Genomic DNA, 27,816 nt, shown 5'->3' with positions numbered 1-27,816 from the left:
AATACTGTATATGCAGTAAATGCCCCTGAACTGTTCGCTTTGAAATGGTTGATTTCATGTTATATGAACTTCAATTTTCTAAAAAAGCATATCAGGGATGGGGAATACGTGTAACTATATGGCTGATTCATGTCAATGTATGACAAAACCCACTGAAATGATGTGAAGTGATTGGCCTCCAACTAATAAAATAATATTAAAAAAATAAAATAATAAAATAAAAAATAAAAAAGCATATCAAATTTAACAGTTAAGATTTTATCTCGTGAAAAAAAAAGATTTTATCTCCTGTATAGAAAACAACTATAAAATAATGATTTAACACAATCTAAATCTTTTAAAAGTCACCCAAGGACATCATCATTTTGTCTTGCTGCCAAGTATATAACTCACTGAAACAAAATCTCTGATATGTTTTAATAAATTTTTCCACGTAAAATGTTTGCTCTCACTAAATTTTCAGTCTATAAGTGTCTGTATCACAGTAAGAATAGTAATTTTAAAGTCCAACAGTTTTTTAAAAATTCAGCATAATGTGCTATTCTTAGGAAATTAACATTTTAAAACTTAAGTTCTAAATAAATAATAAATATACTGCATTGGGAAACTATCTTAAATGAGTCTTAAAGATGGCTGCATTTGATTTAGGAATATAGGTCAATTTCTACCTTAATAAAACATATTTACAAAAAAAAAAAAAAAACCATATTTACTTCAATTAATAGTATTCAAGGCGACCTCATGCCAAAATTATAAATACAGTTAGCAAACTAACATTAAGTGAATGTTGCTAATCCATACCTCTGCACACAGGTGGAAATAGCAAAGAAGTATAGTTGCTTCGGAACAGGTAATAACCAAAATGATGAACACCAGGAACAGGAAGCCAAACATGTAATACATCTGGTGTGACCTACAATCAGACAAGTCAAGAGGAACCGATCAACAGCTTCTTTTTGACACAGTAAATGACACACTCCTTTTTTTCTGAACTGAAAATGTCTGCTTTTTCTCCCATCTAATCAACGACAAATTCTCACAGGTTCAGACAGTGACGTATGCGGCAGGGCAGGGCAGGGCAGGACACAACAATGTGCTGAGCTGTCTTCCTGTTCCAGGAGGACTTGAAACTCTTATTTATTCAAATATGCTTAGTCTGTCTGTCTACTGGTGAGTCAGAAAAAATTTGACACTCCCCCTTCCCTCCCCAAAATTAATGTAAAGACAGAGCCAAACTAAGAAAAGGTTATATTGGGTACAGATTGTTTCTTATTATATATGATAGCATCAGCTGAATTTGGAAAACACTCTAACAAACAGGAAGGAAAGACAGGTTCTAATAACTAAAAACATTCAAATTTAGTTCTGACAATGCTACCTGGAACCCTGATACTTTCTGTAGCATATGTCAATGTGATCAAATAGAGATCACAACATACTGCAGTGTATGAGCGGCTCAAAATTACCACGGTGCAATTTTCTACTTGAACAAGAAACCAGAGAATGAAGGGATCTTGGGATAAGAAACAACTTTGAAGGTTGCCTAGTTCAACAATGCTTGCCTGAATCCCCTCCCATCAAGAGCTCAAAGACACTCCTCTGAAGCAGTACAGATTAGTTATTAAAACACAGGACTGGAGAGACTTAGGTGAATTTTCTGTCACATGGTAGCTGGGTGACACAGGCAAATTACTTCACCTTCAAAATCTCATTTTCATCTCTGTAAAATGGAATAATATCCGCCTCATAGAGCTCTAAGAATTAAGTAATAACTAATAAGCCCTTGACTAATAATAATTCTTATCACAATTCTTCTAACACTGAAAAGATAAAACAACTTTTTATCTCTTAAGATTTCTGATTATTGGAGAACAGCTTACATTTAAAGGTATAAACAGTAAGCCCTATAAACAAAAAGAGAAAGCTAGCAGTACATGCAATGGGAATGAGAATAAGAGGACTTAGTGCTCAGCTTACCAAATACTATTCAGGATGAAGAAAAGCTGTATAAAGATGCACCCAAAGGGCAAAATCCCTCCCATGATAATACCAGGTAATGGCTTTGTGTAGAAAGACTGTTCAGGAATCTGACGTGGAATCTGATTGGTTCGAACTGGGTGTTCAATGGCCTTCAGTTAAAAAAAAAAAAAAAAGAGAGAGAGAAAGGGTTAATAATTATTTATCTATTTAAGAAATTCTTCTCTGCACTAGATTATTTGTCAGCTTTTTCTCAGCATCCATGCTGACACTAACGGCAATCCAAGTCTACCTAGGTCATCAGAGTGAAACTTGTATTTAGAAGCCCCAAACCAGATACCACCAGGTACAATAGTCAGTCTGTCTACTGGAACAAGCCGCCACCATTTCCAGCAGTGATCCAATGACTAATGGCTTTAAACAAAATAAGAAACACACAGGAGGAAACAATATAGGACTCAGAAAATAGCAGTTAATACAAAGGTAGAGTTAAGCTTCTCCTTTTAGTTATATATTTATTGTAAGAAATGGGCTGGCCAGAGATACATCCACGTACCTACGGACACCTTATCTTCAACAAAGGAGGCAAGAATATACAATGGAAAAAAGACAACCTCTTTAACAAGTGGTGCTGGGAAAACTGGTCAACCACTTGTAAAAGAATGAAACGAGAACACGTTCTAACACCATACACAAAAATAAACTCAAAATGGATTAAAGATCTAAATGTAAGACCAGAAACTATAGAACTCCTAGAGGAGAACATAGGCAAAACACTCTCCGACATAAATCACAGCAAGATCTTCTATGACCCACCTCCCAGAATATTGGAAATAAAAGCAAAAATAAATAAATGGGACCTAATTAAATGTAAAAGCTTTTGCACAACAAAGGAAACTATAAGCAAGGTGAAAAGACAGCCTTCAGAATGGGAGAAAATAATAGCAAGTGAAGAAACAGACAAAGGATTAATTTCAAAAATATATAAGCAACTCCTGCAGCTCAATTCCAGAAAAATAAATGACCCAATCAAAAAACGGGCCAAAGATCTAAACAGACACTTCTCCAAAGAAGACATATAGATGGCTAACAAACACATGAAAAGATGCTCAACATCACTCGTTATCAGAGAAATGCAAATCAAAACCACAATGAGGTACCATTACACGCCAGTCAGAATGGCTGCTATCCAAAAGTCTACAAGCAATAAATGCTGGAGAGGGTGTGGAGAAAAGGGAACCCTCTTTCACTGTTGGTGGGAATGCAATAGTACAGCCACTATGGAGAACAGTGTGGAGATTCCTTAAGAAACTGGAAATAGAACTGCCATATGACACAGCAATCCACTTCTAGGCATACACACTGAGGAAACCAGAACTGAAAGAGACACGTGCACCCCAATGTTCATCACAGCACTGTTTATAATAGCCAGGACATGGAAGCAACCTAGATGCCCATCAGCAGATGAATGGATAAGGAAGCTGTGGTACATATACACCATGGAATATTACTCAGCCATTAAAAAGAATACATTTGAATCAGTTCTAATGAGATGGATGAAACTGGACCCATTATACAGACTGAAACAAGCCAGAAAGTTAAACACCAATACAGTATACTAATGCATATATATGGAATTTAGAAAGATGGTAATGATAACCCTATATGCAAGACAGAAAAAGAGACACAGATTTATAGAACAGACTTTTGGACTCTATGGGAGAAGGCGAGGGTGGGATGATCTGACAGAACAGCATCAAAACATGTATATTATCAAGTGTGAAACAGATCACCAGTCTAGGTTGAATGCATGAGACAAGTGCTCGGGGCTGGTGCACTGGGAAGACCCAGAGGGATCGGGTGGAGAGGGAGGTGGGAGGGGGGTTCAGGATGGGGAACACATGTAAATCCATGGCTGATTCATGTCAATGTATGGCAAAAACCACTACAATACTGTAAAGTAAATAGCCTCCAACTAATAAAAATAAATGAAAAAAACAAAAAACAAAAAAGAAATGGGCTGGTTCTGAAACTGTTGTCAATGTGATTTTTGGAGATGGACAATGGCATTTCTATTAAAATTGCTCAATTTTTGCTAAGACTTAAGAACACAAGGAAGATAATGAACAGCCGGCTATATGAAGCTTTATGATCATAAACTATTGGTGATGTTCTCAATGATTCTTTCCTATAACACACTACATGGTAGTATAAAAACAACTGGAGCCTAAAGTACCTAAACATAGTAATGCAAGGGGGAGGGGGGGAGAGTACACATGTAGAAATTCACTTCCTATGTAAAAAAAGTTCAAAACCTACTTCTATAGTTTTTGTTATGATACAGCAAAAGTTAAAACCTGATATTCTCATTGAGATTATACTTCTGTGAACTCAATTATTTCATATGTCAATGTATGTGTATAGAGGCAGAGAGAATCACTATACCATTCTTCAAATTTTATATTTTTAGAATTTTAAGTACTTATTTCATCCATGTAATTTAAAAATTTCAAATCATGTCAGTTTACTATTTATGCTATACACATTTCAAGTCATAAACACAATGTCAAAGAACTGAGAAATCTTTTAGTAGCCTGGCATGGTAGGTGCAGTGGAAACTCTGAAGTCTCTTAAAAGTACCTAAGTTTCTTCCAAGGTATTCCAGGCCCCCTCACAAGGTGTACTGAACTATGTAACCTCTTTTAACCTTGTGGAGACATTTTCAGAGAAGAGCAAAGATAGCAGAGTTAGAGAAGGACATAAGAATGGATTCTCAGTTTCCTCTTGGCCTGTGGATAGAAAGCGGGCAGCAGATGTGGAGACAGACAGACTGGAGGGAGGGACTGAGCCTTGATTATAATCCTTCCAAAAATCAAATACTAGTAGCTAAGTATATAAAATTTATCCCAAAACTACATATTAAAAAGTCTGCTATCCTTACTGTAAGGTCACTGATTTTTTTTTTTTTTTTACAGCTTTACTTCCTAACCCATACTCAGTTTTACCCAGTTTACTTAGTTAAGTTATATAGATTAGAAATATTTATTGCTAAGAAAAAAAGATACATGTACTTTTTAAGTTAAAAAAAGGAACAATTTATTTTTAATGTAATATTCATATTTTTCATTAGTTTAAATTAGCATTTCATTCCCTGTAATCTATTTTAGTTTCCATTTACATTTCCTTATGAAACTTTGAAATCTAAGTTTATATCCATAACCTTTCTCTAACCGCATACTTCTGAGTACTATTTTAAGAATGACTGCAGTCAAATTAAGAAGTCATCAATTTTCTATGAAATTCAGATCCTACAGGGCTAGTTTCTATCTTCTAGACACTTGCATCTTTAAGGTGGCATATGCTAATTGCCACGGCTGAGGTTCATTCAAGTAAGTTAACATCTATAAACTTACATTCTTCTTAAAACCAAAGTATGCACCAATAAATGTCAGAGGCACAGATATACAGAACCAAAGAGCCAATATGGCAACCAAGGTCCCGAAAGGAATAGCTGCTGAAGATCCTTCTCCCCACAGAATCAGGTTCATTATGAAGAAGTCAGCAAACACAATCCTGAAAGACACAATAGGCATCTGGGTAACATTTGAGGTAGAAGCAAAATGATATAGTGGCAATCATATGCAGTGAGTATCACAATTTCTGTGCTATACACAGTAAAGTGGAATTGCTGGGTCATTAGTGAATGTGAATTTAAAACTCCAGTAGATGTTGATGTCTGGAAGAAACCAACACAATACTGTAAAGCAATTACCCTTCAATTAAAAATAAATTAAAAAATAAAAAAGCTTTAGTAGAAAATCGAATTGGTCTTCAAATTGGTTTTGCTTGACTTAAACTCCTATCAGCACCTTATGAAATTTACCCCTTACCATATTTTCATCATGCTCGGGATTGCTAGACTAAGAAACAGACTTTTAAGAAAAGGAATACATAAAAAACTCTCTTGTCTAAAGGCAATTTTTTCCAGGTAAAACAGGTAGTAGTCATTCTGCAAATATTCACTGAACATTCACTGTTTAAAAATTAAATTCATTTTCTTGGATACACACAGAAAAGATTAGACTGACAGGACAGAAATTCTGGGAACTAAAATATAATTATGTTGAGCAAGTTCTTATTGAAAACTCCACTTACCCAGGACAAAGAAATGATGTTAATAAAACATTTGTTTTCCACTTCTCACCTCCAAAGGCTGCAGGAGAAAACAAAAGTGGCATTAACACAAAGACGTACCTTCAAAGCAAACCAAATGTCCATACCTCAGGTCTGGCGCTGGACAAATGAACACACAGCACTCGGTGCCTATTCCTAGAAAAATGACATGAGCAAAGCTCCTAATACTCCCTCATCAAATGATCCAAACCCAGAGACACACATCCCAGGACTGCCTGGATTAAGTCCCCCTCTAAAGACTTTGGTTTCAGCACAAAATAAATCTAGTATCAAAAGAAAGTCATCCAAACAATTTTCTCTTCTACTTTTTTTAACTTCAAAACAAAACAAACCCTTAAATTCTAAGCCAGTTTCAATCACTGGGACTGGATGAAGAAAGGGTAACCTAAATGCTCATTTCCCTTGAGGTCAGTTTCAGAATCTGTTATAAAACTAGGAGCCCTCAGGCCTGACAGGCAGCACTGCTGAATGCCCACAGGAGGTCTGAATCGCCAGGGCGCCTCCAGCAGGGCGGCTTCTCCAGTCGGGGGTGGCGAGGTCCGCATGTAGGACCAGGTGACTAAGAACAGAAGGGGTGCGGCCCCCTGACGGAACAATTTACTTACTTACCAACTTTTTACTCTTCTTTACTTCTAATTTTTCCCCCCACTTTAAAAACGTAAAGTATCTAGAGTAAAATAAATGAAAGTACTCCTCCACTCCTAGTTTAAAAGTTGGCGATCAAACTGGCTGAGATCTGAACACAGCTTTGATTTTTAAAACAAGCTATAACAATTTATAAGTTTAAGTACTTCTTGGTCTAAAATAATTTATATATATGATTTGAATTCATAGCATTACTGACAAGACTACTGTGAAATTATGAATTTTGGGGGTTTAATACAATTCCAATCAAAATTCAAATATTATTATTTGAAACATTAAAAATGAAGCTATACCATGAAGCATTGTGTGACAGTATGTCTCTGAATGTTCTGCCTGATGAATATGCTACTTAATCTGCAGCAAGGAGGTCTGAAGTACAGGGGAGGTGAAAGGGAGGTGTGTCTGCTGGGCAGGGAGTATGGATGGGCAGTCAAGTAGAGGGAACAGCAGGCCAGAGGGTCACCCAGCAGGTGAAAGGTGTGCAGGCGCAAAGCCTACTGAGGAACGGAAGGAAAGCGCGTGCACAGAAACTGTGAGAAAGGGGGAGCAGGCAGGGCTCTAACCATATCTCCTTTGTGTGAAAATACGTATGACCAGCCTAATCCTACGTCTGTCAGCAAAGAATGAAAGAAAAAGAGAAGGCTGACAAAACTCACAGCAAGTAAACACACTCACTCACTCACACATGCACGCAGACCTTCACATACTCTACACATCTGGCAAAATCTAATACTTCTATTGGGGGTCGAGTCTAGCCAGCCACACCTTAAGGTCACCTAAGTAACCCTATGTGTTTTAGCTGAAACCTTAGTCCTATCAGAAGACCTTGGGGAACCCTAGCCCTGTGTCATCATCTCCCTGGCATTTTCAATCACAGATTACCGACAGGATCATCTCAACTGGACCACAGGCTTCCTAAGTAGGGCAAACTTTGGCCATTTACTGACCCAGAAAAGCTGCTTTCTAAGTCATCTAATCCTATCCCACCCTTATTCTGTGGTTCTGAATTCTTTTTTTCACTGAACTTAATTTTACTTTTGGAAAGCAAGAACACAAGAGAATGCAACTAAACCCTGCTACAAGAGTAACTTATTTGGGGGCTCTTCAAAACAGTGAGATCTGAATTTAAGTACAGTGTACTTTCATAAATATTAAATCAATGTAAGTATGACCGCTCTCACATAAAGTATTCCTATATATATGTGTGTGTGTATATATATATGCTATTTGTTTTAATAAATGACTCAGTGATACTTTTTTCCCTTTACTAGACTAAATATATTTCTATGAATGTAGCCAAGCTGAGTTGTCCAGCCAAAACTATTAAATCAAAACTCAAGAAGGAGAGACGGGACAATGGAGAGGCAGCACCTAAACTTGCTGAAGCCACTGTTTAATAAGCATGATTAACAAGCACATCTAGGGACAGTCCTCCATTTCACAAGCTTCTTTAAATGCCTCTTAACACACTGCTTGAAGAGCCTCAACTACCAGACACCAAGGCTCAGACCCCTGACGTGGAGGGTTAGAGACTCCTGGCCTGAGAGCCAGCAGGGCAGCTCCTACTTACACTTGTAGAACCTGGCGGCGACGTAGCCTGCCGGAGTGCCCAGGAGCACCCATAAGACCACAGCACACGTCATCAGAGCTCCGCGGTTGGCAGGTGACAAAAATCCCAGGCAAGCAAAAACTAAAAAAATAAGCAATTTAAAGTTATTAATTTTATTACTGTTTCCTTTGAAGTGATAGACGACCCCACTCATTTTTTAAACAATAAACTAAATACAACATCATAAAAATATGCTCCCTTACCATGCAGCCACACTGAATCTTAGTAATATCTAAGGCACTGCATCAACAGGATCACACATACGGCAAGCTCCAATCTGGACATTTCCTGTCAGGGTCTACCTTTCCTGTTATCAGTGGAGGCTGACTGCAAGCTCAAGAGTGCTTTCAGCTCTTCTGAGATTCAAGTACAGCTTTTAAATTAACATCAATAAAATACTCCCACTGTAAAATATTCTCACTTTCTGCTCCTTTTAAAAACAATACTGAGTCCTCTGGGGTGAAAAAAAAAAACAAAACTCTGTAACATTCAAACATAAGAGATGAGGCAGAATCTAGTCAAAGGACAAAAGAGAGGAAAAAAGATTTCACAGCACCATTAGCTTTGTGAACACTAGCTACTGAAGGGCTTGGTCAGTAACTTGGGAAATTGTTTCCTACTCTTATTTAGCCGGTTAGCTTGTTTGTTCTTCACTATATAACCCTCCCAACTAATTAAGAAAAGAAATACCATCTTATATTTATAGCGATTCCGAGCTTTAAACTGGGAGTTAGATACTATGACTTTCTCAGAAAGAAATCCAAGAACAGATGCACGTGGCGCTCTCAGCCCAGGAGCACCAAAATTTCCAGTGTCTCCCCCCAGGAGCACACAGCCAAGCAAACACTTTCCCAGCAACATCGACTGGAGAGGAGAAACTCACAATCACAGGAAACCAAACAGGGTAACTAGAGGATCTACTGAAATTTTAGCTAAGATGCACCCTCCCCCCAGTCCTCTCAGGCCTGAGCCATGGATTGTTCTGAAGCAAAAAGTCCATATACAAGCCCTAAAGGGAAACAATCCCTATCATTTTCTAACTGAGGCTCTCTGAAACTGTTCTTCATGACAAGGTTGCTTTCTAGCTGACACCAACAAAGATCAGAGAGGGGCAGAAGGCCACTCTCGATCCAATTTGAAAGCAGAATTTCACCCTCAAGCATCCACTCCACTGGAACTCCACCTCAGCTCTCTGGGGACTCTGCAATCAATCGGCTGGCTGTGTCCAAACCTCTTTCCCAATCCCCCCTCTTCAGTGCAATAAACTTACACTGCTAGCTAGCCTCACCCATCACACCGACGTCACCATATCTAAGTTGTTAGTAGATAAATATGTTCTAGTTAGTCTTCAACCAAGCCGGAAGGTGCAAATCAGTCAACCCCAAACTTATTCAGGTGCCAGACATCTGGAATCGGTTCATTCTCTTTCCAAACACTTACGTGGTTAACTGTATCATAAAAACTGGAGACAATTTTACTTACAGAAAATGATTACAGTATTACATATTTAACATGCAGACAAACATAAGAAGTGTTTGCTAAGAAAATTACTGAAAAGTCAGTGATTTCTGAATTTTTCTAGGAATATTCATGTGTTACTTGTTCACCAGTAGCAGGCAACAAGAGAACATGAGGAAATAAATGCAAAATTCAGAAAACTCTTTTCATAAATATATTTTTCTCTGATAACTTGGAAAACTCAAAGACCACGGCATTAAATCTCCTGTCTGGAGACAGGAGTCTCAGGGCCACTCCTGCAGCTGATGAATACCTCTAAGGCAGTTCTATTTTTTAAAAAAGAAAAATCAAAAATTTGTCCTAATTGACAAAATTGGCAGTTTAAAAATTTACAATCTGACCTGACAAAACCTTCAATAATAAAATTTCTGAAGGCTTTCAAGAGTCACAAGGGAGAGATCTTTTGTGCGGGAAGGCCTTGCTCGGCGTCGCTGGGGAGACAGAGGCCTTGCTTCCTGAGCTCTGCCAAGGCGGCGAGGTCTCCAACAGCTTCCTGTCTCGTCCCCTCTGCGTTCTGTCCCATCTCCTCTCCGTTCTGTCCCTCTCAGCTGAAGCCAGGTGTGTCCTGGGATTTTCATCATACGCTCCGGGGAGGCAGGACAGCCAACCCGCGTGAACCTGCTTCCAGGCCGCCCAGACGAGGATCCGGTCATCGGCAGCTCCCGTGCTCCCACGACAAGCGCTTGGTCTCTATGCAGCTATGAGAGTCATCTGAAGAGTCGGCTTTGGGCACGGCTAACCCCGCCCCTGGCCACTTATGGTCAAAGAACACAGATTCTAAGAAACAAAAGGACTCTCAGAAACAACAATCTAGACTAGCTACAACTTAGGAAAACTGGATTTCAAATAATTATTTTTAAAAAATATTTTCTACTTTTTAGTTTTCACTTAACACTTACATAGAGTCACGAAAGTCATAATCAAAATCTGTGTCCCCGATCCCAGAAAGACGGACAGCAGCATCCCTTTCCTTGGAGGACGGAATATATCACCATGAACCAGCTTCCAGCCAAATTCTTCCTGGGCATCCTCCTGAGAAGGGAAGGAAATAGTTTCATCACCATGGGATCGTCAAGGAAACTAGGCAGTTTGTTCACTGTTGATATGCATATGCATATACAGAACTTTAAAGAAAAACTTACAGATATTAATTTATTTCAGTTTTGAAGTACGAAGTTTGATTCATGGAGCTTTATATAACTTTCTTGAATTGTTTCTAAAGAAATGTGTGTGTTAAGGTCTACAAATAGTTACAGAGATACTTTAAAAGAAACACAAAGATAATGGGATACCATGTCCTAGTCAGTCAAGCTTTATGATCCAACTTGATGACAATTTTAAATCATACTCTATATCCTTTTTAACCCACACTAACTAATTTCCAAAACAAGCAAATGGTATCAGTTCTCAAAGCTACTCTGCATGCATAGTAGGCTGTGAAAATTTTAGTAAGCTTGTGTCACCGGCTCACACTGCTCCTCAGTCTCCAGACACACACACATACCTGCCTAATTAACAGCTCCAGCGGGCGTTTAGTGGACACCTCGAACAGAACCATCCACAAGGGAATTGATTCTCTCCCCACCTCCACCTGCAGCTCCCCCAGTAGATAAAAACTCAAGCCTTCCGGCTGCTCAGTCCCCAAAACCTTGGAGTCGTCCTTGATGCCTGCCTTTTTTCCCCCACACTTCACACCATCCTTTAACAATTCTTACAGCTTAGCTTTAAAATCCACCCACAGGCTCCACCACGAGCCCCTGGTTCTGGCCATCCCCCCTCACCTGGCTATCACAGTGTGCACTAAACTGGTCCCGCTTTCTACCCTTCAGCTGAATCTCAACACAGAACCAGAAAGATCCTTTTAACTAATCTGGTGGTTCAGATCAGAAACATGGGATCATTCACTGGCTTCTCTCCTCTTCCACCCTCTCAACTGGGCATTCAACATTCCACCCCACCTCCTGGACACCCTCTGTTTATCTGCCCACTGCCCTACTTCTTCCCTGCTACCATCCCGACTCTGGAAATTCCATACAGTCTTCTGACTGGTCTTTGGGCCTCCAATCTTCCCCAGCTCCGGACAACTGTCCACAAACTGTTAAAGGTGATTTTCCTAAAACATGAACCTGGCCATGTCAACACTGTTTTGTATACTTCAACAGCTTCTCGGTGATCTTCTGACTGCATAGCTTAGAAAGTTCTTCAAAATGTGGCCCCTGCTATTTCTTCAGCCTCCTCTCTTAACATTTTGTCCAGGGTACTTCTGCAGCCCTCCCCCAAATTCCCACTCAGATTTCTATCTTTGCAGCAGTAGACAAGATTTAAAAATAACTTCCCATGTGGTATAGTATTTTACAGTTCCACATTTTCATTTAATCATTTCAATATAAGCAATGAAGTTGGAATTTACCTTTTTTTTCCAGATGGCCACCCACCTCACCTACAATCATCCCTCAAAGCTACCTTTTCTTTGTTGATACACTTTTGTTAACACCCATATTTAGACTCATTATTATTATAGATAGAAAATATTCACTTGGAATTTCTTCGTTCACTAGTCCTTTTAAACTTCTCTTTAGGATTATTATTTATTTTCTACTAAAGTATTTCTATCTGGAGAAGGAAATGGCAACCCATTCAAGTATTGTTGCCTGGAAAATCCCATGGACAGAGGCAGCTGGTAGGCTACAGTCCATGGGGTTGCAATGAGTCGGACACAACTGAGCGACTTCACTTTCACTTTTCAAAGTATTTCTATAGAAATTCCTTTAGAGAAGGTCTGTTTGTGGTCAACTGTTTTTGTTAGTCTGAAAAAGGTATTTCACCTTCATTTTTGAAAGACAGCATCTCTGAGTACACGATTCTATGTAAATAGTTAATTTCTCTCACCACTGATTTATTTTTTTCATTGATTTAAAGATATTATTTTTTGGTTATATATTTAAAGACATTATTTTTCCATCGCCAATTTCATTGTTTTTCCTTTGCAGAAAGTTCAGTCTTTTTCCCTTCTAGCTGATTCTAAGAAAAGATCTTCTCTCTTCTCTGGTGTTTATGGTTTTGCCTAACTGATTGAGGTATGGATTTCATTTTATTTATTCCACTTTGGATACACTGCGTACTCTTTATCTACAGATTCTCATCTTTCCTCTGTGCTAGAAAACCCTAGCTGTTACTTTTTCACATATCTTTACTCTGTAATTAATAATCCTAATATCTGAAATATTTGGGACCTGGTACAAATTTGTTTACTGTAAATTTTTGGGAATTTCTAGATCAAATGTTATGAACCTCAAACGCAGAGAATCCAGCAAACCCAAATTTGGAAGACTTTCCTTCAATTTCTACTCAATTCTGCTGAGAACAGAAGGCATTTACTAACCTAGAATCATTCTGCCTGCTTCAACAATCCAGGCTTAATAAACAGGAGGAGATAGAGGTTCACCACTGACTCAATTTAACTGCCCAATTGGTTAGAAACTTGATATAAGCATATTCCTAAAGGAGAACTTTAACCTCTCATGCTTGCAATGCTTCCTGATCTAGCCTCACTCAATCTGGGGGGACCGGGTGGATCTGGGGAAATTCTTCGGTTTGTTGTTTTTTTTTTTTTAACCAGTCGTAAGTCCAGCAATGCATCATGTCTGGTACATCAAGGGCTAATTCATTCGTTCCAACAAATAATTGCTGATCACCAACCATATGCTTGGTACTGTTTAAAATACCAGAGATCCTACAGTGAGTATAACAGACAACTTCCTGTGAGCACATCTTCTCATTGGAAAGGCAGACAATACACAAAATAAGCAAAACACATAGTACATGAGATGGTGTTAGGAATTATGGATGTGGGGTGTGGGTGGAGAGGAGGTAATCTTAATGGGATGGTGAGGAAGGGCTCACTGGGAAGATCACATCTCAGTAAAGACCAGAAGAATGTGAGGGGCTCCCTGAGGGAGGACACTTGAGGAAGGCAGAAAAGTAACTCCAAGGAAGAGCCTGGAGATGGGAACATGCCCGATGCGTCTGGGGAACAGCAAGGCGGCCAGCACGGCTGGAGCAGAGCGCCAGGGGCTGCCGCAGAGCCTCGCGGGCCACTGTGAGAGCCGACTCTGGCTTCTCTGAGTGCAGTGGATGGAAGTCAGTGGAGGGCTGTGATCCGAAGGGAAATGCCCCGACGCTTTAGAGCAGACTCGCTCTGACAGCTACCGTGAGAGACTGGCGGGAGGCAGAGAACAGGAGCGAGACTGGAAATGGGGCCTTCTGTCCTGTACCCCAAAACACGTCTATGCAAATTAAGAAAAAAACTCCACTGACTCAACATTTGGAATTACCAATTATGAACAGAGTATCGTGAAATTATTTCAATAAAATATTTAACAAGACATATAATCAATAATATCATGGGAAAGAAACTACAGCGTGTAAGTGCTAAAAAGCTTCTAAATATTAACATGCTCTTTTTTCTAATTAGAACAAGACAGAAAGATGGGTGGGGAGGCTAAGAAGCTAGGGAAGAGAAAACAATGAAAACCTGAGTTTTATATATTCATTACAAATCATTGCTGGGATGTGAAAAAGCATAAAATGCAAAACATTACACAACTTAAAATGAGAATAAATGAAGCTAAGACATTAAATTACTTTGAATACAACAAAATGTTGAAATGATATAAATTCAGTTAAAATTAATTTAAAAAATCAAACATACACACATATAAAAATTGCTTGGGAGTTACTACTCTATTTAACTCTGTTGCTTCCCGAACTGAACACCTGCCGGAAGCAAACTCGGACAGGGACGACGGCGCTAAGTGAAGGAGGGCAGAGGCGGGGCCCTGCACCTGCACTGTTCCTCCCCCTACTGGTGTAGACGAGGCTGAGAGCAATTCAGCTCTGAGAGCTGCAGGCACCAAGTCTCTACCAACAAAACCAACTCTTAGCCATCATTTTCTTCTTTGAAAATGTCAATTCAGGATCACTTGTGAGAAGAAATGTTTTAAAAGCAGATTCTGACTAAAGATATTACTTAAAAATTTTCCAAAGAAAAACATAAAGACTACCCATGGCAGACCAGGGTCTAGTTCAGATGTCTCACTCACTGTGGAATCCATCTGATTATATCTGGCAATATCCTTATGCAGCGTCCGCAGCATAATCATAGCCACCATTCCAGACAGGAAGAGGACAATGACCAGGGAATTCATGATGCTGCAGAAATAAGCACGTCAGGATTAACTTAGAGCTTAATCATTGGATCAGCAGAACTCTTTTTAAAAACAATTTACTGACTAACATTACAACAGCATTGATCAATTAAAAAACTGACCTAAAATCAAGCAAATTCAATGAACTGTGCTCTGCTTCATGGCCTATTGAGAACTAGAGTTTTTTGTCCATGGTCAACATTAATAACTACTGTGCAAAAATTAACACACCATAAGCTGCAAGAATCAATAATGGACTGGTCTCTACCCTCAAGAAGTCTACTGAAAAACAAGCTATTCAGTAAATTAGTGTGTGTCAAAAAGATTAGTCAGTGAAGTAGAAAAAGGAGAGTAACAGCACCTTGAACAGTTCTCTAGATTAAAAGTTCTGGGTCATGTTCTGAAGAAAGAATAACAGCAATAATAACTCTAACCCTAACTATTATTTATCAAAAACAGTCCTAACAGCTGTAGCAGCTTGGATACTGAGCCCTCTTCCATGCTAGGTAAGGTATGCAAATGCTCTGTTTCATAACCTCCCTTCAACCCTCAGAATAGTACAGTGAGACAGGTTAATGTTAGATGAAGAAATGGACTCTGAGCACCTGGGTGATCTGGCCTGACTCACAACCAGTGACCAAAATCCAGGACTGAATCCAAGTCTACCTAATTCAAAAGTCCAGCCTTCTGAGTAACTGGCGAGAGTTAAGAGTGAATGAGATGCTCAAAGCGACAGAGAACAGAATAAGGACAAAGCAAGGAGATTAACGCTATAGTCTTACCTAAACCACTGAATGTGGGTATGAGGCATGGACTCCAGAATGTAGTCCCATCGAGATGCCCATCTGATATTCTTCTCTTCCTAGACAGACGAAAAAAACAAACAAACAACTCTTTGAATAAGAATGGGCCAACAAAGTGTACTAGAAATCCAAAGATTTCCATTCAGAGCTTAACCTTCCAACCAACAGATACAATTTCTCATTGCCATAACTCGAGTCAGTCATAAGATTGACTGAGCGAGACTTACTCGAAACTCAGGAAAATCAAGATGAATTTAAGCAGTAAATAAGAAATAATAAGGGCTCCTAACAGTATCTAGTTACTTGTATTTTTTAAAGTCTTGTTTTAAATCTTAATTAGCAAAGGCTTATTTTAAATGTTATGATTTAGGAGCTGTATTTAATTTTTTCGGAAAATTGAGTGGAATAGCTTACTCTTGATTCTCTTTGATGCTATCTATCTATATCTGGGACATTTAACCAGACCAAAGTCATAACCTAGGCACCCTGAGCCTCTAGCAGGTGTCACCCACACCGAGCTCTTAATATCCAGAAGGAAAGGCATACTATTTACTGCACCAGGCTTGCAAAATTACACACTATATAGGGACATTAAACGTCACAACTATATTGGATTGCCAAAATAGTTTATTAAAAATAGAGGTGGAACATTGTCTAAGATTCTCATACAATAAACTTTACTTTCCTCCTAATAAAACCCTCCAGTGAATGTATAATAAATCATCTATCATCAGGAAACTTCATTTACAATCACACTTAAATTCTGGTTTCAAAAATGGTGTCGTTTTCCCAAATGCTTGCTACAGTGCTCACTTTGGCAGCACACATACCAATGCTTGTTGCATATCTTGGATATCTTCATACCATCCTTTATGCCTCTTTTCTACCTTTTGCCTTGTTTGTATCTCTTATGGTTTAACATTTTAAATAAGGCTCAGTTCTCCAATTTCCTATACTTTTTGTTCAAATGAAGACTTAAGTTTTGAGCACGATTATGCTGCCTGGTGCACTGACAAACTATTCCAAAAATCAGCTCATTAAAAGCTTACCTACTTGACAAGCCTGATCATTAACATTTTTAATTAGTTTAAGTAATATGAATTTAAAATCCATTTCTGAGTTTATACTAAGGATAGAATCACACTCACCTCAAAGCTAACAGAGTAAGTATAGGCAACTTTGATCTCTCCAGAAGCCTTGTTACTTATATCCATGGGGGGTCCAGAGCAGTCTGGTTTATCTATATGGGTATGCTTGAAGCTGTGAGAAGAAACATTTTGGGAAGATGCTGATGAAAGTAGTTTTTTTAAATGGAGTAAAGGTTAGAGATCTTGTACGTATTTCACAACGCTGCTGACAGTCAAAAGTGATTCGGATTACACTGAACTGTACAAATCTTTACTTCATATAAAGGGCTTAGTTATACATATGTATTACTCAAACTGTTACTCAAACAAGAACCAAACTTTTGAAAATATTACTTTAAGAGCACTAAAGAATCTTCAAAGAAATCAAAACAAACACTGAGGGAGTGTAAATTAACTGCCATCTTATTATGGTATGCATTTCTTTACCATTAGTGGCATGAGAAAATGGCTAAATCGGTGTTGGGGGCGGGGGGGATCATGGGGGGAAAAAAAAGAATACTCAACCAAAAAAGCATCTCCCAAATAAATGACAGGTACGTTCACACTAAAAAAGCTGATAATTTGAAGAGATGCCCTTGCAATGACCTGTCACATACTGGCATCTAACACTTTACGAAGACTTTCGATATGACACGTTAAGCAGCTCATCTGGGGCTCTGCTTTTCCACTGTAAAAGGGAACATGGTCCTGACCACTCATGTTCTCCATTCCAGGCTGACATGGAAAAGCTGTCAAAAAGTGACTGAAAAACAAAACAAAAAGGCACCTTGGTTTGCCTACCAGCTACCATGACAGGAAAATAAATATTTATATGGTTTCTCTGGACAACCCATTACTCAATAACAAATCATACTAAAGGGAGTTTTAGTAAAAACAATTAAAATATCAAATTATATGTCAGAACACTGATTAAAAGTTAACTGGGCCCCAAATATTTATTCTTTGGCTCTAAACTTTGCTTACAGTTAATTTTTTTTTAAATCTATTTTATGGTTACCTTTTTGGTTCAAGTTTAGCAGCCACTAATCTTGCTCCCATGGATCCAGTCTCAACAACATGATAATATATTTTGATGTCAACATGGTTGAAGATGTAAAATGTATCTCTTTCATGGAATTCTGACTGTGGAACAGAACTTAGTGTTAGAACACTGGCTATAAAAGAATCAAAACATAAAATTTTATAATGAGCCACAGCATGTAGGAAAATTTGAACCTAGACAGAATTTTCATCTTTTCCATAAAAATGAGTAAGTTTTAAGCTTAAACTCCCCTCCCTTTTTTAAAAAAATTGAAGTACAGTTTAACTAAAGCTCAATGTTGTGCTAGCTTCTGGTATATGGCAGTGATTCAGTCATATATATATATATATCCTTTCTCATTATAGTTTACCACAAAATACTGAATACAGTTCCCTATGCTGTATAGTAAGACCTTGTTGTTTACCTAGTAGTTTGTATCAAATAACCCAAAATTTCTAATTTATCCTCCTCCCCCCTCCCCTTTGGTAACCATAAGTTTTCGTTTTCTATGTCTGTGAATCTGTTTGTGCTTTGTAAATAAGTTCATTTGTATCATTGTTTAAGATTCCACATATAAGTGATATCATATATTTGTCTTTTCTGTCTTACTTTACTTACTATGATAATCTCTAGGTCCATCCATGATGCTGCAAATGGCACTATTTCATTCTTTTTCATGGCTGAGTATTATAATATCTCACTATGTGTGTGTGTGTGTGTGTGTGTGTGTGTGTCTGAATATCATTAAGAGGCTGATATTCAGGTTATATTCATTAAGAGATTAAACCAGGTTGACCTCATTATACTAAATTTGATATATATTCTCCAATAATTTTGACTACTTTCTCAATCAATGCCTTCACTTATTTTGTTTTTTTTAATCATAAAAGAATGGCCTCAAAGATTGATACCTTTTTAAAAAGGTATAATACCGAAACTTTTGCAAAATAATATTCTATGGACTTAACTCTGCAATACAAATTCCATGGACTTACAATGAGGTCTTTCTGGCAGTCCAATAAGAACATTTTTTAATAGAGTCAGAACATACAAAGTCCAAGCCCGTAGCACAGTATTTAGCATGTAAGAAACAATACCAGTAAACGCTGAACTGCATCTGAATTATTTAGTTCCAGAGTTATAAACTGCAACTCAAGTATGCGAGTTCCCTGGCAGTCCAGCGGTTAGGACCTGGCACTTTCACTGTGGTGACCCAGGTTCAATCCTTGGTTGGGAACTAAGAAGCCACAAGCCTTGTGTCGCAGCACCCCCAACCCCCAAAAAAGACTGAGCAGTTAGTTGTCCTTCAGAACATGTGAACAGTACTCATTTGACGAATACAACAATTTCTGTCTGGATAAGGACTGAATCCTTCTACCAAAAAGCTTATTTTTAAAAGTAGCTGAGTTAGTTTATCAGAAACTTACGTTAATAACACAGGCATCTTTTGCATGTCCTTTATCTGTAATGTAACAGCCAATAGGAAATCCAGGATTACAGAATCTCTGACCATCTTCAACATCATAACACCACGTTACAGGCATATTATCCACAATCCTGTGCACGGAAATGAAAGTCAACTTACAAACCACTAAACATGACTAGGAATTACTCATCAAATCTGTCATCACTCTGTAAAATTTAAATGTCTAGAAATGCCTTAAGGTGTCAAAACGACACACATAGATTACATAGAATGTGGTATTTCATAAGTGATAGTATTACGCCAATGTATGACACATTATAGTGAGAAAAAAATCTATATAGTTTTTTTGAAAGGGAGCTTTACAAGTTAATTTACTGCAATCACTGACTTAACAATGTCATTATCTAGATAACTAAGTATAATTTATCTTCAGTAGAACACTCAAATGCTCTAAATAGGTATGAAACAGTATGTTTAGTTTCTTGGGAACAGCTTATGGAACAGTATAGAAAGAAATCTTTTATTAGTCAGGTAGTTCAATAAAAAAAGACTTCCCTGGTGGCTAAGATGGTAAAGCGTCTGCCTACAATGTGGGAGAGACCCAGGTTCGATCCCTGGGTTGGGAAGATCCTCTGGAGAAGGAAATGGCAACCCACTCCAGTACTCTTGCCTGGAAAACCCCATGGACGGAGGAGTGTGGTAGGCTACAGTCCATGGGGTCGCAAAGAGTCGAACATGACTGAGTGACTTCAATAAAAAAGGAGAAGAATATAACTGCAAGATATGGGGAACTATTCAACTTAAGGGTCAGGTGAAGAAGTGAAAATTATAGTATCTATTAAAACTGTGTAAATCCAACTTATGTCTAAATCAAAGGCTGCTATAAAGCTAAAGAAATAAATCTTTCAAGTTCTATAGTGAAAAGAAACTTTTTTAAGAATAAAATTCTGTAGTACTGTATAACCACATTAAAGTCTGAGCATGGGGTTCCCAATGCCCAGAACACACCACAGGATACAAATAAAAATAATTACTAAAAATATACTAGCTCTATTACAGTCATAAGACAACACTCCAGGGCATGTTTTATTTGTTAATTAACATATGCCTTAGGAAGTAAAATTATGATTCTATATTCACTCAAGGTACACATTCATGACCTAATAAAACACATCTCGTCACATTTAAATGCTTTTTAATAGTACCCAATGTACTAAATTTAAGAATCACCTACACTATTAAGTTGCTTATTATTATAACCAGCAGGCTAGCAGTTCCCATGAAAAGACTATAAAATATTAGACGCATGAAAACTATGTTATATAATATAAATAATTCAAATTTTCAGGAGGCCTCAAGAATCAGTTAATTGCTTCAATTTTTTAGACAATGAAGTTCAATCAACGAATATATACTTGTAATATATAAATTGTAATATCTTTATGCTATCATATCAGAGAAAGTACTGTATAAAATTATAGTGCTAGTTAGAAAATGAGAAACTAAGGTGAATATCCTAAATTACCATTTATATAATGCCTTGATATAATCTTTAACTGGTTGGAAACAAAAAAAAACAAACCCCAAAATCCTTGGATATAAATGCATAAGTTTCAAAGAATGTAATTTTCAATCACTGCCTTTTTAAGTTAGAAAGTTGTAGCTATTGAAATTTGTAACACCAAAAATATTAAAAATACTATTTTCAACTAGTGAAAAAGAATATATAAACCAACTCAGAAAATTAAAGCTCGAATAACTAGCCCCAATTTTTCATCATTAAGGGATGCCTTCTATTATTCTCTACCTTTACAGGCTCCACCTGAAACACTTCTATCAGTCAAGCTTCATTTATTAATAACTGCTTTTCCCAATAAATTAATGCCTAGAGTTTCCTTTTTTAAAAACTTCTAGAGCTTCTGACCAAAATGAAATAACCCATGTTGCCACAATACACCCAAAAAATTGCAGCAAAAAGCAAAAAAACCCGGCATTTAGGTTACTTCTGCGGCTTCCCTGGTGACTTAGATGGTAAAGAATCTGCCTGCAATGCAGGAGACCCACGTTCAACCCCTGGGTCAGGAAGATCCCCTGGAGAGAGCAATGGCTACCCACTCTAATATTCCTCCCTCTCTGCCAGCCAACTGAGATCCAGGACTGCTACTCACTAGACTAAAATATCTTCAAAGACCCCTTTCTGTCCAATAAGCCAGAGCCTGGCGATTTTATGATACTAAAAAAAAATGTAAGTACTTTGATAACTAAATAAATTATGCTTTTATAAATAAAATGTCACAAAGACCCAAGTCTTTGGCAAAACTTAGGGAAAAAGCATAATCACAGGCCATGAAGAGAACAGGGATTCAAGTGTCTATTGCTGGTATCAAAATATTTATTGTTCAGTCTCAAGAATAAAGAAGTAGCTTAGGCAACTGACAGAGCAAGCCAAGAAATCCTCAAATCATGTTCTAAAATCCCAAATAAGAATTAAAAGTATTCATCAATTTAGATATGAATATTAACTACTGTTAATTAACTGTTCTCTATAACAAGAATAATGACTTGGTGAACTAATAAATAATCAGGCATTTTAATCATGCAAAAGGTAGCATGGTTAAAATATTATAGAGGAAGAACTACGGATCAGTCATATGATGGAATATTATACGATTACAAAAAGAATGTGGTAGACATAGATCTACAGACATGCTTTACATGGAAAAATGCCTGTATTTTCTTAAAATGACCAATTTGCAAAATTGTGTACAATATTTCAGCTGCTATTTTAAAAGGCACACACTCTTTTATATACCTACATATGCACAGAAATCTGGCGACATACATGAGGAATAAACAGTGCTGCTCCTGGGGAGCAGGATAAAAGAAGCTGAGAGCAGTAGAGAACACTTAATCATCCATCTTTCATATTTCTAAAGGATCATGCTATTTTATCTCTGTCAACTCTGTTACCTGTGCTTAAAATCAAATTACACAGTAAAAAAACTCTGAAGGACAGAAATATACTCAACTAATGGTTCACATGAATTCATCAATATGAATCAATATTTTCCAAATGTGTAATCAACTGATTTGAGGACTAAACCCCATTGCATAGATTTACCAGACTGTATATCTGTGATACGGCTTAGAATTTTTTTGTTAATGGCTTCAGACTTGAAATCATAAACTTTTTTCACTCAACAACAAAAATCACTATTCACCAGTACTTTCCCAGTTTATTTTTTTTTAAGAAGAATAGTTTAAGTTTGCAACTATTTTACATTATTTATTCTTGCTGTTAAGCATACTGGGATTAAAACAGTGTCTATGTTAATTGCATTATAAATAAGTTGAGAGTATTTCTAAGAACCTTATTATCAGGGAGCTATGAAGGAAGAGCTGCCTCTGTTAGGAGTAAGACTCTAACAGTCCTTTAAGAACTGAGGGCAAAGGAGAAAGCTAAAAAATCACCCATACGCCATTAAGAGTATTCTTTCATTCATTCAACAAATGATCAGCTGTCAGAGAAAATGGAGGTGACAGGGGCAAATCTGAGCCTTAAATATGATTCTGTAGGCTGTAAAGAACACTTTGAAGCAAAAACACCAAGGGAAACTTTTGAGTAAGAAATGTATCCCAAGTTACATTAACTCAGCAATTAAGCAGTAATCTAACAGTAGCTTAGAAGAAAAATGCTCTTGGCTTACCAGAAACCAAAGAAATGAGGAGGAGATGGAGGGCACTTTCAAGTTGCCGTTTGTACTGAGGTTCAAGATGAGAAAGAAGCTGACATGGTGTAATGGGCAAGTTTCCTTCCTTCTAATGGAGCTCTGCTATGGGAAACTCATTTCTATGTGGTTCAGGTATAGTCTACCCAGGTCTGGCCAATCAGAGTGAATCCCCTAATCATCAACTAGCTGGTGAATAGCATGGGACCCTGGGTTGCCCCTCTACAGGACTTCTTTGCTCTATTTGTATGGAGGGGATGATGGGGAGGAACGCAAGAGGGAATGAGAGGTACCAACCATCCTACTGAATCACGGAATCGGGTCATGTCCAAACTGAGATCAATGAAGGAGGGCAAAGGGGTCAATCTGAGATAGCGACACGACCCACATTCAAGACAGTATCCTGTTCACCACCTCCAGCATCATATACTTTTCGGAAAAGGTAAAACATATATAAACCATGAGACCACAGAATACAGGCATTTGCTGAAAAATTATCTGGAAGAATAACAATTGGTTATCCTTGAAAAGCTGCATTTTTGAAACTCTTTTTTAATACTGTTTGAATACTGCATGGTAGGTAAATAGTACATGGAAGTAAAAAAGTTTTAAATAGTTTTTTATTATGATGCAAACTGCTAAAACAGTTTGTTAATGTTACATCCTCCTTATAAAATAAAAAAATTACACAAAATACAAGTATTTTTATTTGAAATAGATGCTACTTCTCAAAAATCAAATGGAAGTTAAATTTTTCCCCTCTATGGTCTTTTTCATGGTCCAAAAGTATAAAATAATGGTATTTTTCTAGAAGTTTGATTCAGGTTCTTTTGCCAAGCATAAATATGCTCCTTTAAACTACACATGAATAAAAGAAGTGCTCTAGGTACCAGGTCTATGTGCCAAAACAAGTAGCAGACAGCACAATAATCTAAGCATAGTCTAAAGACAACACTTTAAGCTGTCAACCTTAGTAATCCTCTGGCAAATAAACGTGCTACATTTTGTTTAGTCAATGAAGTAATTTACATATTCAATCAAACAGAAGCCTCTCCTGTGAGAGGAAACAGCTCCAAATCCCAAACTTCCATGTCTTACCAGTGATGCTGATAATTCAGTAGCATGCTTTTTTTCAAGAATTCTAACTTTTGTTTGTCTTCAGCTTTCTCTGTATGGTATGTTTTTGTACAAACAAGCTTACAGGTCTCCTCCTTCTTAAATGTAAACTGTATTAAAAATAAAGTGGAAAGCAAATTAAAATACCCAGGTCCTTCACACCTATAACATAAATAGAGTAAAAGCAAAACATTCTCATTAAATTAAAAGCATTAATATTGATAACAAACATAAAAGTTCCTCACAGCTCAATCACATTTAAATTTCAATCTGTTTCTCTAAAAACCTAAGTCATCAATATTTCTTTTGATAGTAAGTTTTTATCTTTGATAATTCCAACTTACTGATTTTTTAAATGTAAATGAGTCCTTGGAGAGGAAAAAACCCACATGGAAAACAAAACACCTGTCTCTCCATAGTAATGTCTCCTACAGCTTTCAAGTAATAAACAGACAAGCTTCTTTGTCTATACATTCATTCAGTGGATATCTGTTAAGTGCCTCCTATGCACCAGGTGATGGGAGGTTCAGCAGTGAATAACAGACTGTGATGACACAAGAAAAAGCCAAATCTGGCTGTTGAGAATCAGTATAAATGTGATTCTTTTTACTCACAACTGAAAAGACTGTCAACTTTCAAGATGTTTCAATTTTTTCAATCAAAGTTTAAAAACTAAGGAGTCCTCCAACTTTGGGATCAAGGACTTATTTGAGAGCATGAACACATACACACATATTATTCACAACATATGATATCATGTAGGCTTACTTTACCAGGGGCCCTTAGGTCTTAATTTAAAACATCTGTTTCCGAGTTTTTAGGACTCTGCTTCTGCTGCTTTTTTCACCCTGTCCCCGGATAGTCAAGGGTTCACCCCCTTAACTTGCTTCAAGTCTTTTGTTCAAATGTCTCATTCTCAGGCGAGACTTTCTCTGGCCTATTTAAAACTGCAAATTCTCCATCCACCTTCTTCCTTGATTCATCTTCAACAGTTCTTTCATCAGCAACAGACATGCTATATATTTCAGCAATTCATTTTGTTTCCTTCTCCCCATCAGAACACAATATCTACAAGGACAGAGATTTATGTCTTGTTCACACCTACCACAGTGCCCAGCATGTGAAAGGCATCAGCAGTTGTGTTAACTGAGTGAATACGAGTAATTAGATGTGAGACTTTCTGATCCTATGATAGGGAGCTCCAGTTTCACCTAGTGCATACAAAGTCCTGCACTGTTTCTTCCTGACCTCAACAGAAGTCGTAGATAAAAGACGCCAAAGCAGTTTGAGGTCTGTTCTGCTGCTGGTTGTTACCACTGCTCTTACTACAGATCTAAAATAAGGCAAAATTCTTTGAAAATAAAAGATAAATAATCAACACTGAAAAATATGGCAATACATTTATGGTTGGCTTGGGGGGAAAATAGCTGGTGTTTTAGTCTATGTTTCTGTTAACCTATGCCTTGATCTTAAGAAATGCCTGCTCTGTCTCTTTAAGAAAAAAATTGTTTTAGTATAAATCTTGATCCTAAAAAATTCTAGAAAACTCATAGAAAATGTTAGGTGCATATTCTTTCTCCATTTTAAAATGCTCTTTCTGTTCTTCTATTTTACCTCAATTCCTAGGACAAAATTAAACCTGAAAAGCATTAGGCCTAAAAGAAGGATTTTTTGCATAAGCAAGACACAGTCTTTATATACAAAGAAATGAACCCTGAGTAGAATCCTACTAAAGAAGTAATTTGCCTTTAAAACCTGCACCAAAGGGAACAAAACTTCTCTGTGGATCTGAATATTCTACTGTTCACTGTCAAGAGACACCCACTGCCCTTCAAGTTCATTGACGGTGTTATTTCCTGATGCTCTTCCCGCCTCCCATCATTTCCAAGGTCAAGGCATGTAAACAGAAAGATGGGGCTCAGAGACTAAGGGAGGATTTTCGGGCAGTTATACAGTTTATATAAAACCACTCTCTGCTATAAAAAGAATGCGACAATTTCCAAAGTAATCTCAACATACCACAGCAGGGAAATGTTACAGTTAGTACGCTTGCCCTATTCACTATCGCTCACGTCCATATATTTTGAGTTCCTTCTTTCCCAGTGACTTCATCTCATCAGGCCTTCAAATTTGTCTGAAAATTTTTTAAATTTCTGGCATCTTTACAGCATAAAATCTCAAAATATTTTAAGATGACAGTGCAGAACAGTATTTTAAAACATAAATACACACATTTAATTCTATTTATATGTGCTTGCAAAAATGGAAAATTTCAGGAAAGGTTAATAAGAAACTGTGATGTAGAACAGGGCAAAAGAGAGAAGAGAAACTTTTCATTTTATATTCTTTGTACCATTTAGCTTTGTATATGGTGATATATTATTATTATAAATGAGTTTAATTCTTCTAAAAGAGCTCCATTATTCTTTGTGGAGCAGGAGACCAGATATATATATAAAATGAACCGGGGACTGTGAATTCAGATAACAGGCTTAAAAGATAATAGATTTAAAGGGCAGACTAATTCTGGATGATGAAGAACATATACTGAAGAGAGTATCTTATATTGTCCTTACAGCTTGGTTTAACTGAAGTCCTAAAAATGCATCAAAGATGTACCTCAAATATACTTTCACTGGTCAAAATAGAACAGTTCGCTTCCGCACAAGCCAATGGGAAAGTTGCAGCAGTGCTCTAAGTGCGAACAGGGAAAATCTAGGGATACTGTTCCCAAAGAGGAGGAGGGAAGTACGGAGAATCGTGCTTGGAAGCAGGGTCTGGATCCCTCTGCAATGTGAGCCGGGGGTCTGAGCACGCTCATCATTGACAACACTGACTGCAGGAAAGTTCCTTAGGACAAACTCACTCATGACATATTGTGAAAGGGGAAGGATCCTTCTGAACTGTGACTTTAAGAAGTTATTTCTGGATGCAAAAGAGAAATGAATTCCTTCTTAGCTAAGTTACCACAGGCTTTTCTTTCTCTAAGGTGGGGAGGGGGAAAGATGCAACTAAATGACGTTTATATAACACTGTATACAAACCTTATATGGTGATGGTTCAATTCTTTCCCCAAATAATACCTGACCCAGATTTTCAGATGGCCGTTTTCCTTCTGATGCTTGGCAAAAATCAAATCTGCAGACAAGAATATTTAAGGTTTTAAGCAAAAAAGGAAGCAACGAGATACCAAACCCCTAGCCAACCTAGAGGACAGATTAGGTACTATCACTCCAGCAGCTCTAGCAGATGAATAAGAAATATACTCCTACTCCAAGTTCCATGTACCACCATCTCCTCAAAACAAAACAAAAATCGGAAAATTATGTTTTATAACACTTCTATTTTCAAATATTTTTATTAAGATATAAATTATAGAATTTTAAAAATTGACACAGTATAATTTATTATTATTCATTCCAAT

General features: G+C 37.4%; 1 protein-coding gene across 1 annotated transcript in view; it reads right to left on the bottom strand.

Annotated features, from left to right (window-relative positions):
* The window catches only part of TM9SF2 (transmembrane 9 superfamily member 2), a 54,247-nt gene that overhangs the window by 5,057 nt on the left and 21,374 nt on the right, over nt 1-27,816 (bottom strand). The window contains exons 3-15 of the mRNA XM_065901742.1: nt 27,437-27,530; nt 24,375-24,502; nt 19,550-19,679; nt 18,099-18,223; nt 17,102-17,213; nt 15,933-16,012; nt 15,046-15,154; nt 10,843-10,975; nt 8,387-8,506; nt 6,133-6,190; nt 5,391-5,550; nt 1,978-2,129; nt 802-913 (exon numbers count right to left, since the gene is read on the bottom strand). Of these exons, the coding sequence (XP_065757814.1) occupies nt 802-913; nt 1,978-2,129; nt 5,391-5,550; nt 6,133-6,190; nt 8,387-8,506; nt 10,843-10,975; nt 15,046-15,154; nt 15,933-16,012; nt 17,102-17,213; nt 18,099-18,223; nt 19,550-19,679; nt 24,375-24,502; nt 27,437-27,530 (1,513 nt within the window). The remainder of the gene's footprint in view (nt 1-801; nt 914-1,977; nt 2,130-5,390; nt 5,551-6,132; nt 6,191-8,386; nt 8,507-10,842; nt 10,976-15,045; nt 15,155-15,932; nt 16,013-17,101; nt 17,214-18,098; nt 18,224-19,549; nt 19,680-24,374; nt 24,503-27,436; nt 27,531-27,816) is intronic.

Source organism: Muntiacus reevesi, chromosome 11 (genome assembly GCF_963930625.1).
Source record: "Muntiacus reevesi chromosome 11, mMunRee1.1, whole genome shotgun sequence".
Lineage (NCBI taxonomy): Eukaryota > Metazoa > Chordata > Mammalia > Artiodactyla > Cervidae > Muntiacus > Muntiacus reevesi.
The sequence above is the reverse complement of the archived record's forward strand: the minus strand, read 5'-3'. Positions and strand labels throughout refer to the sequence as shown.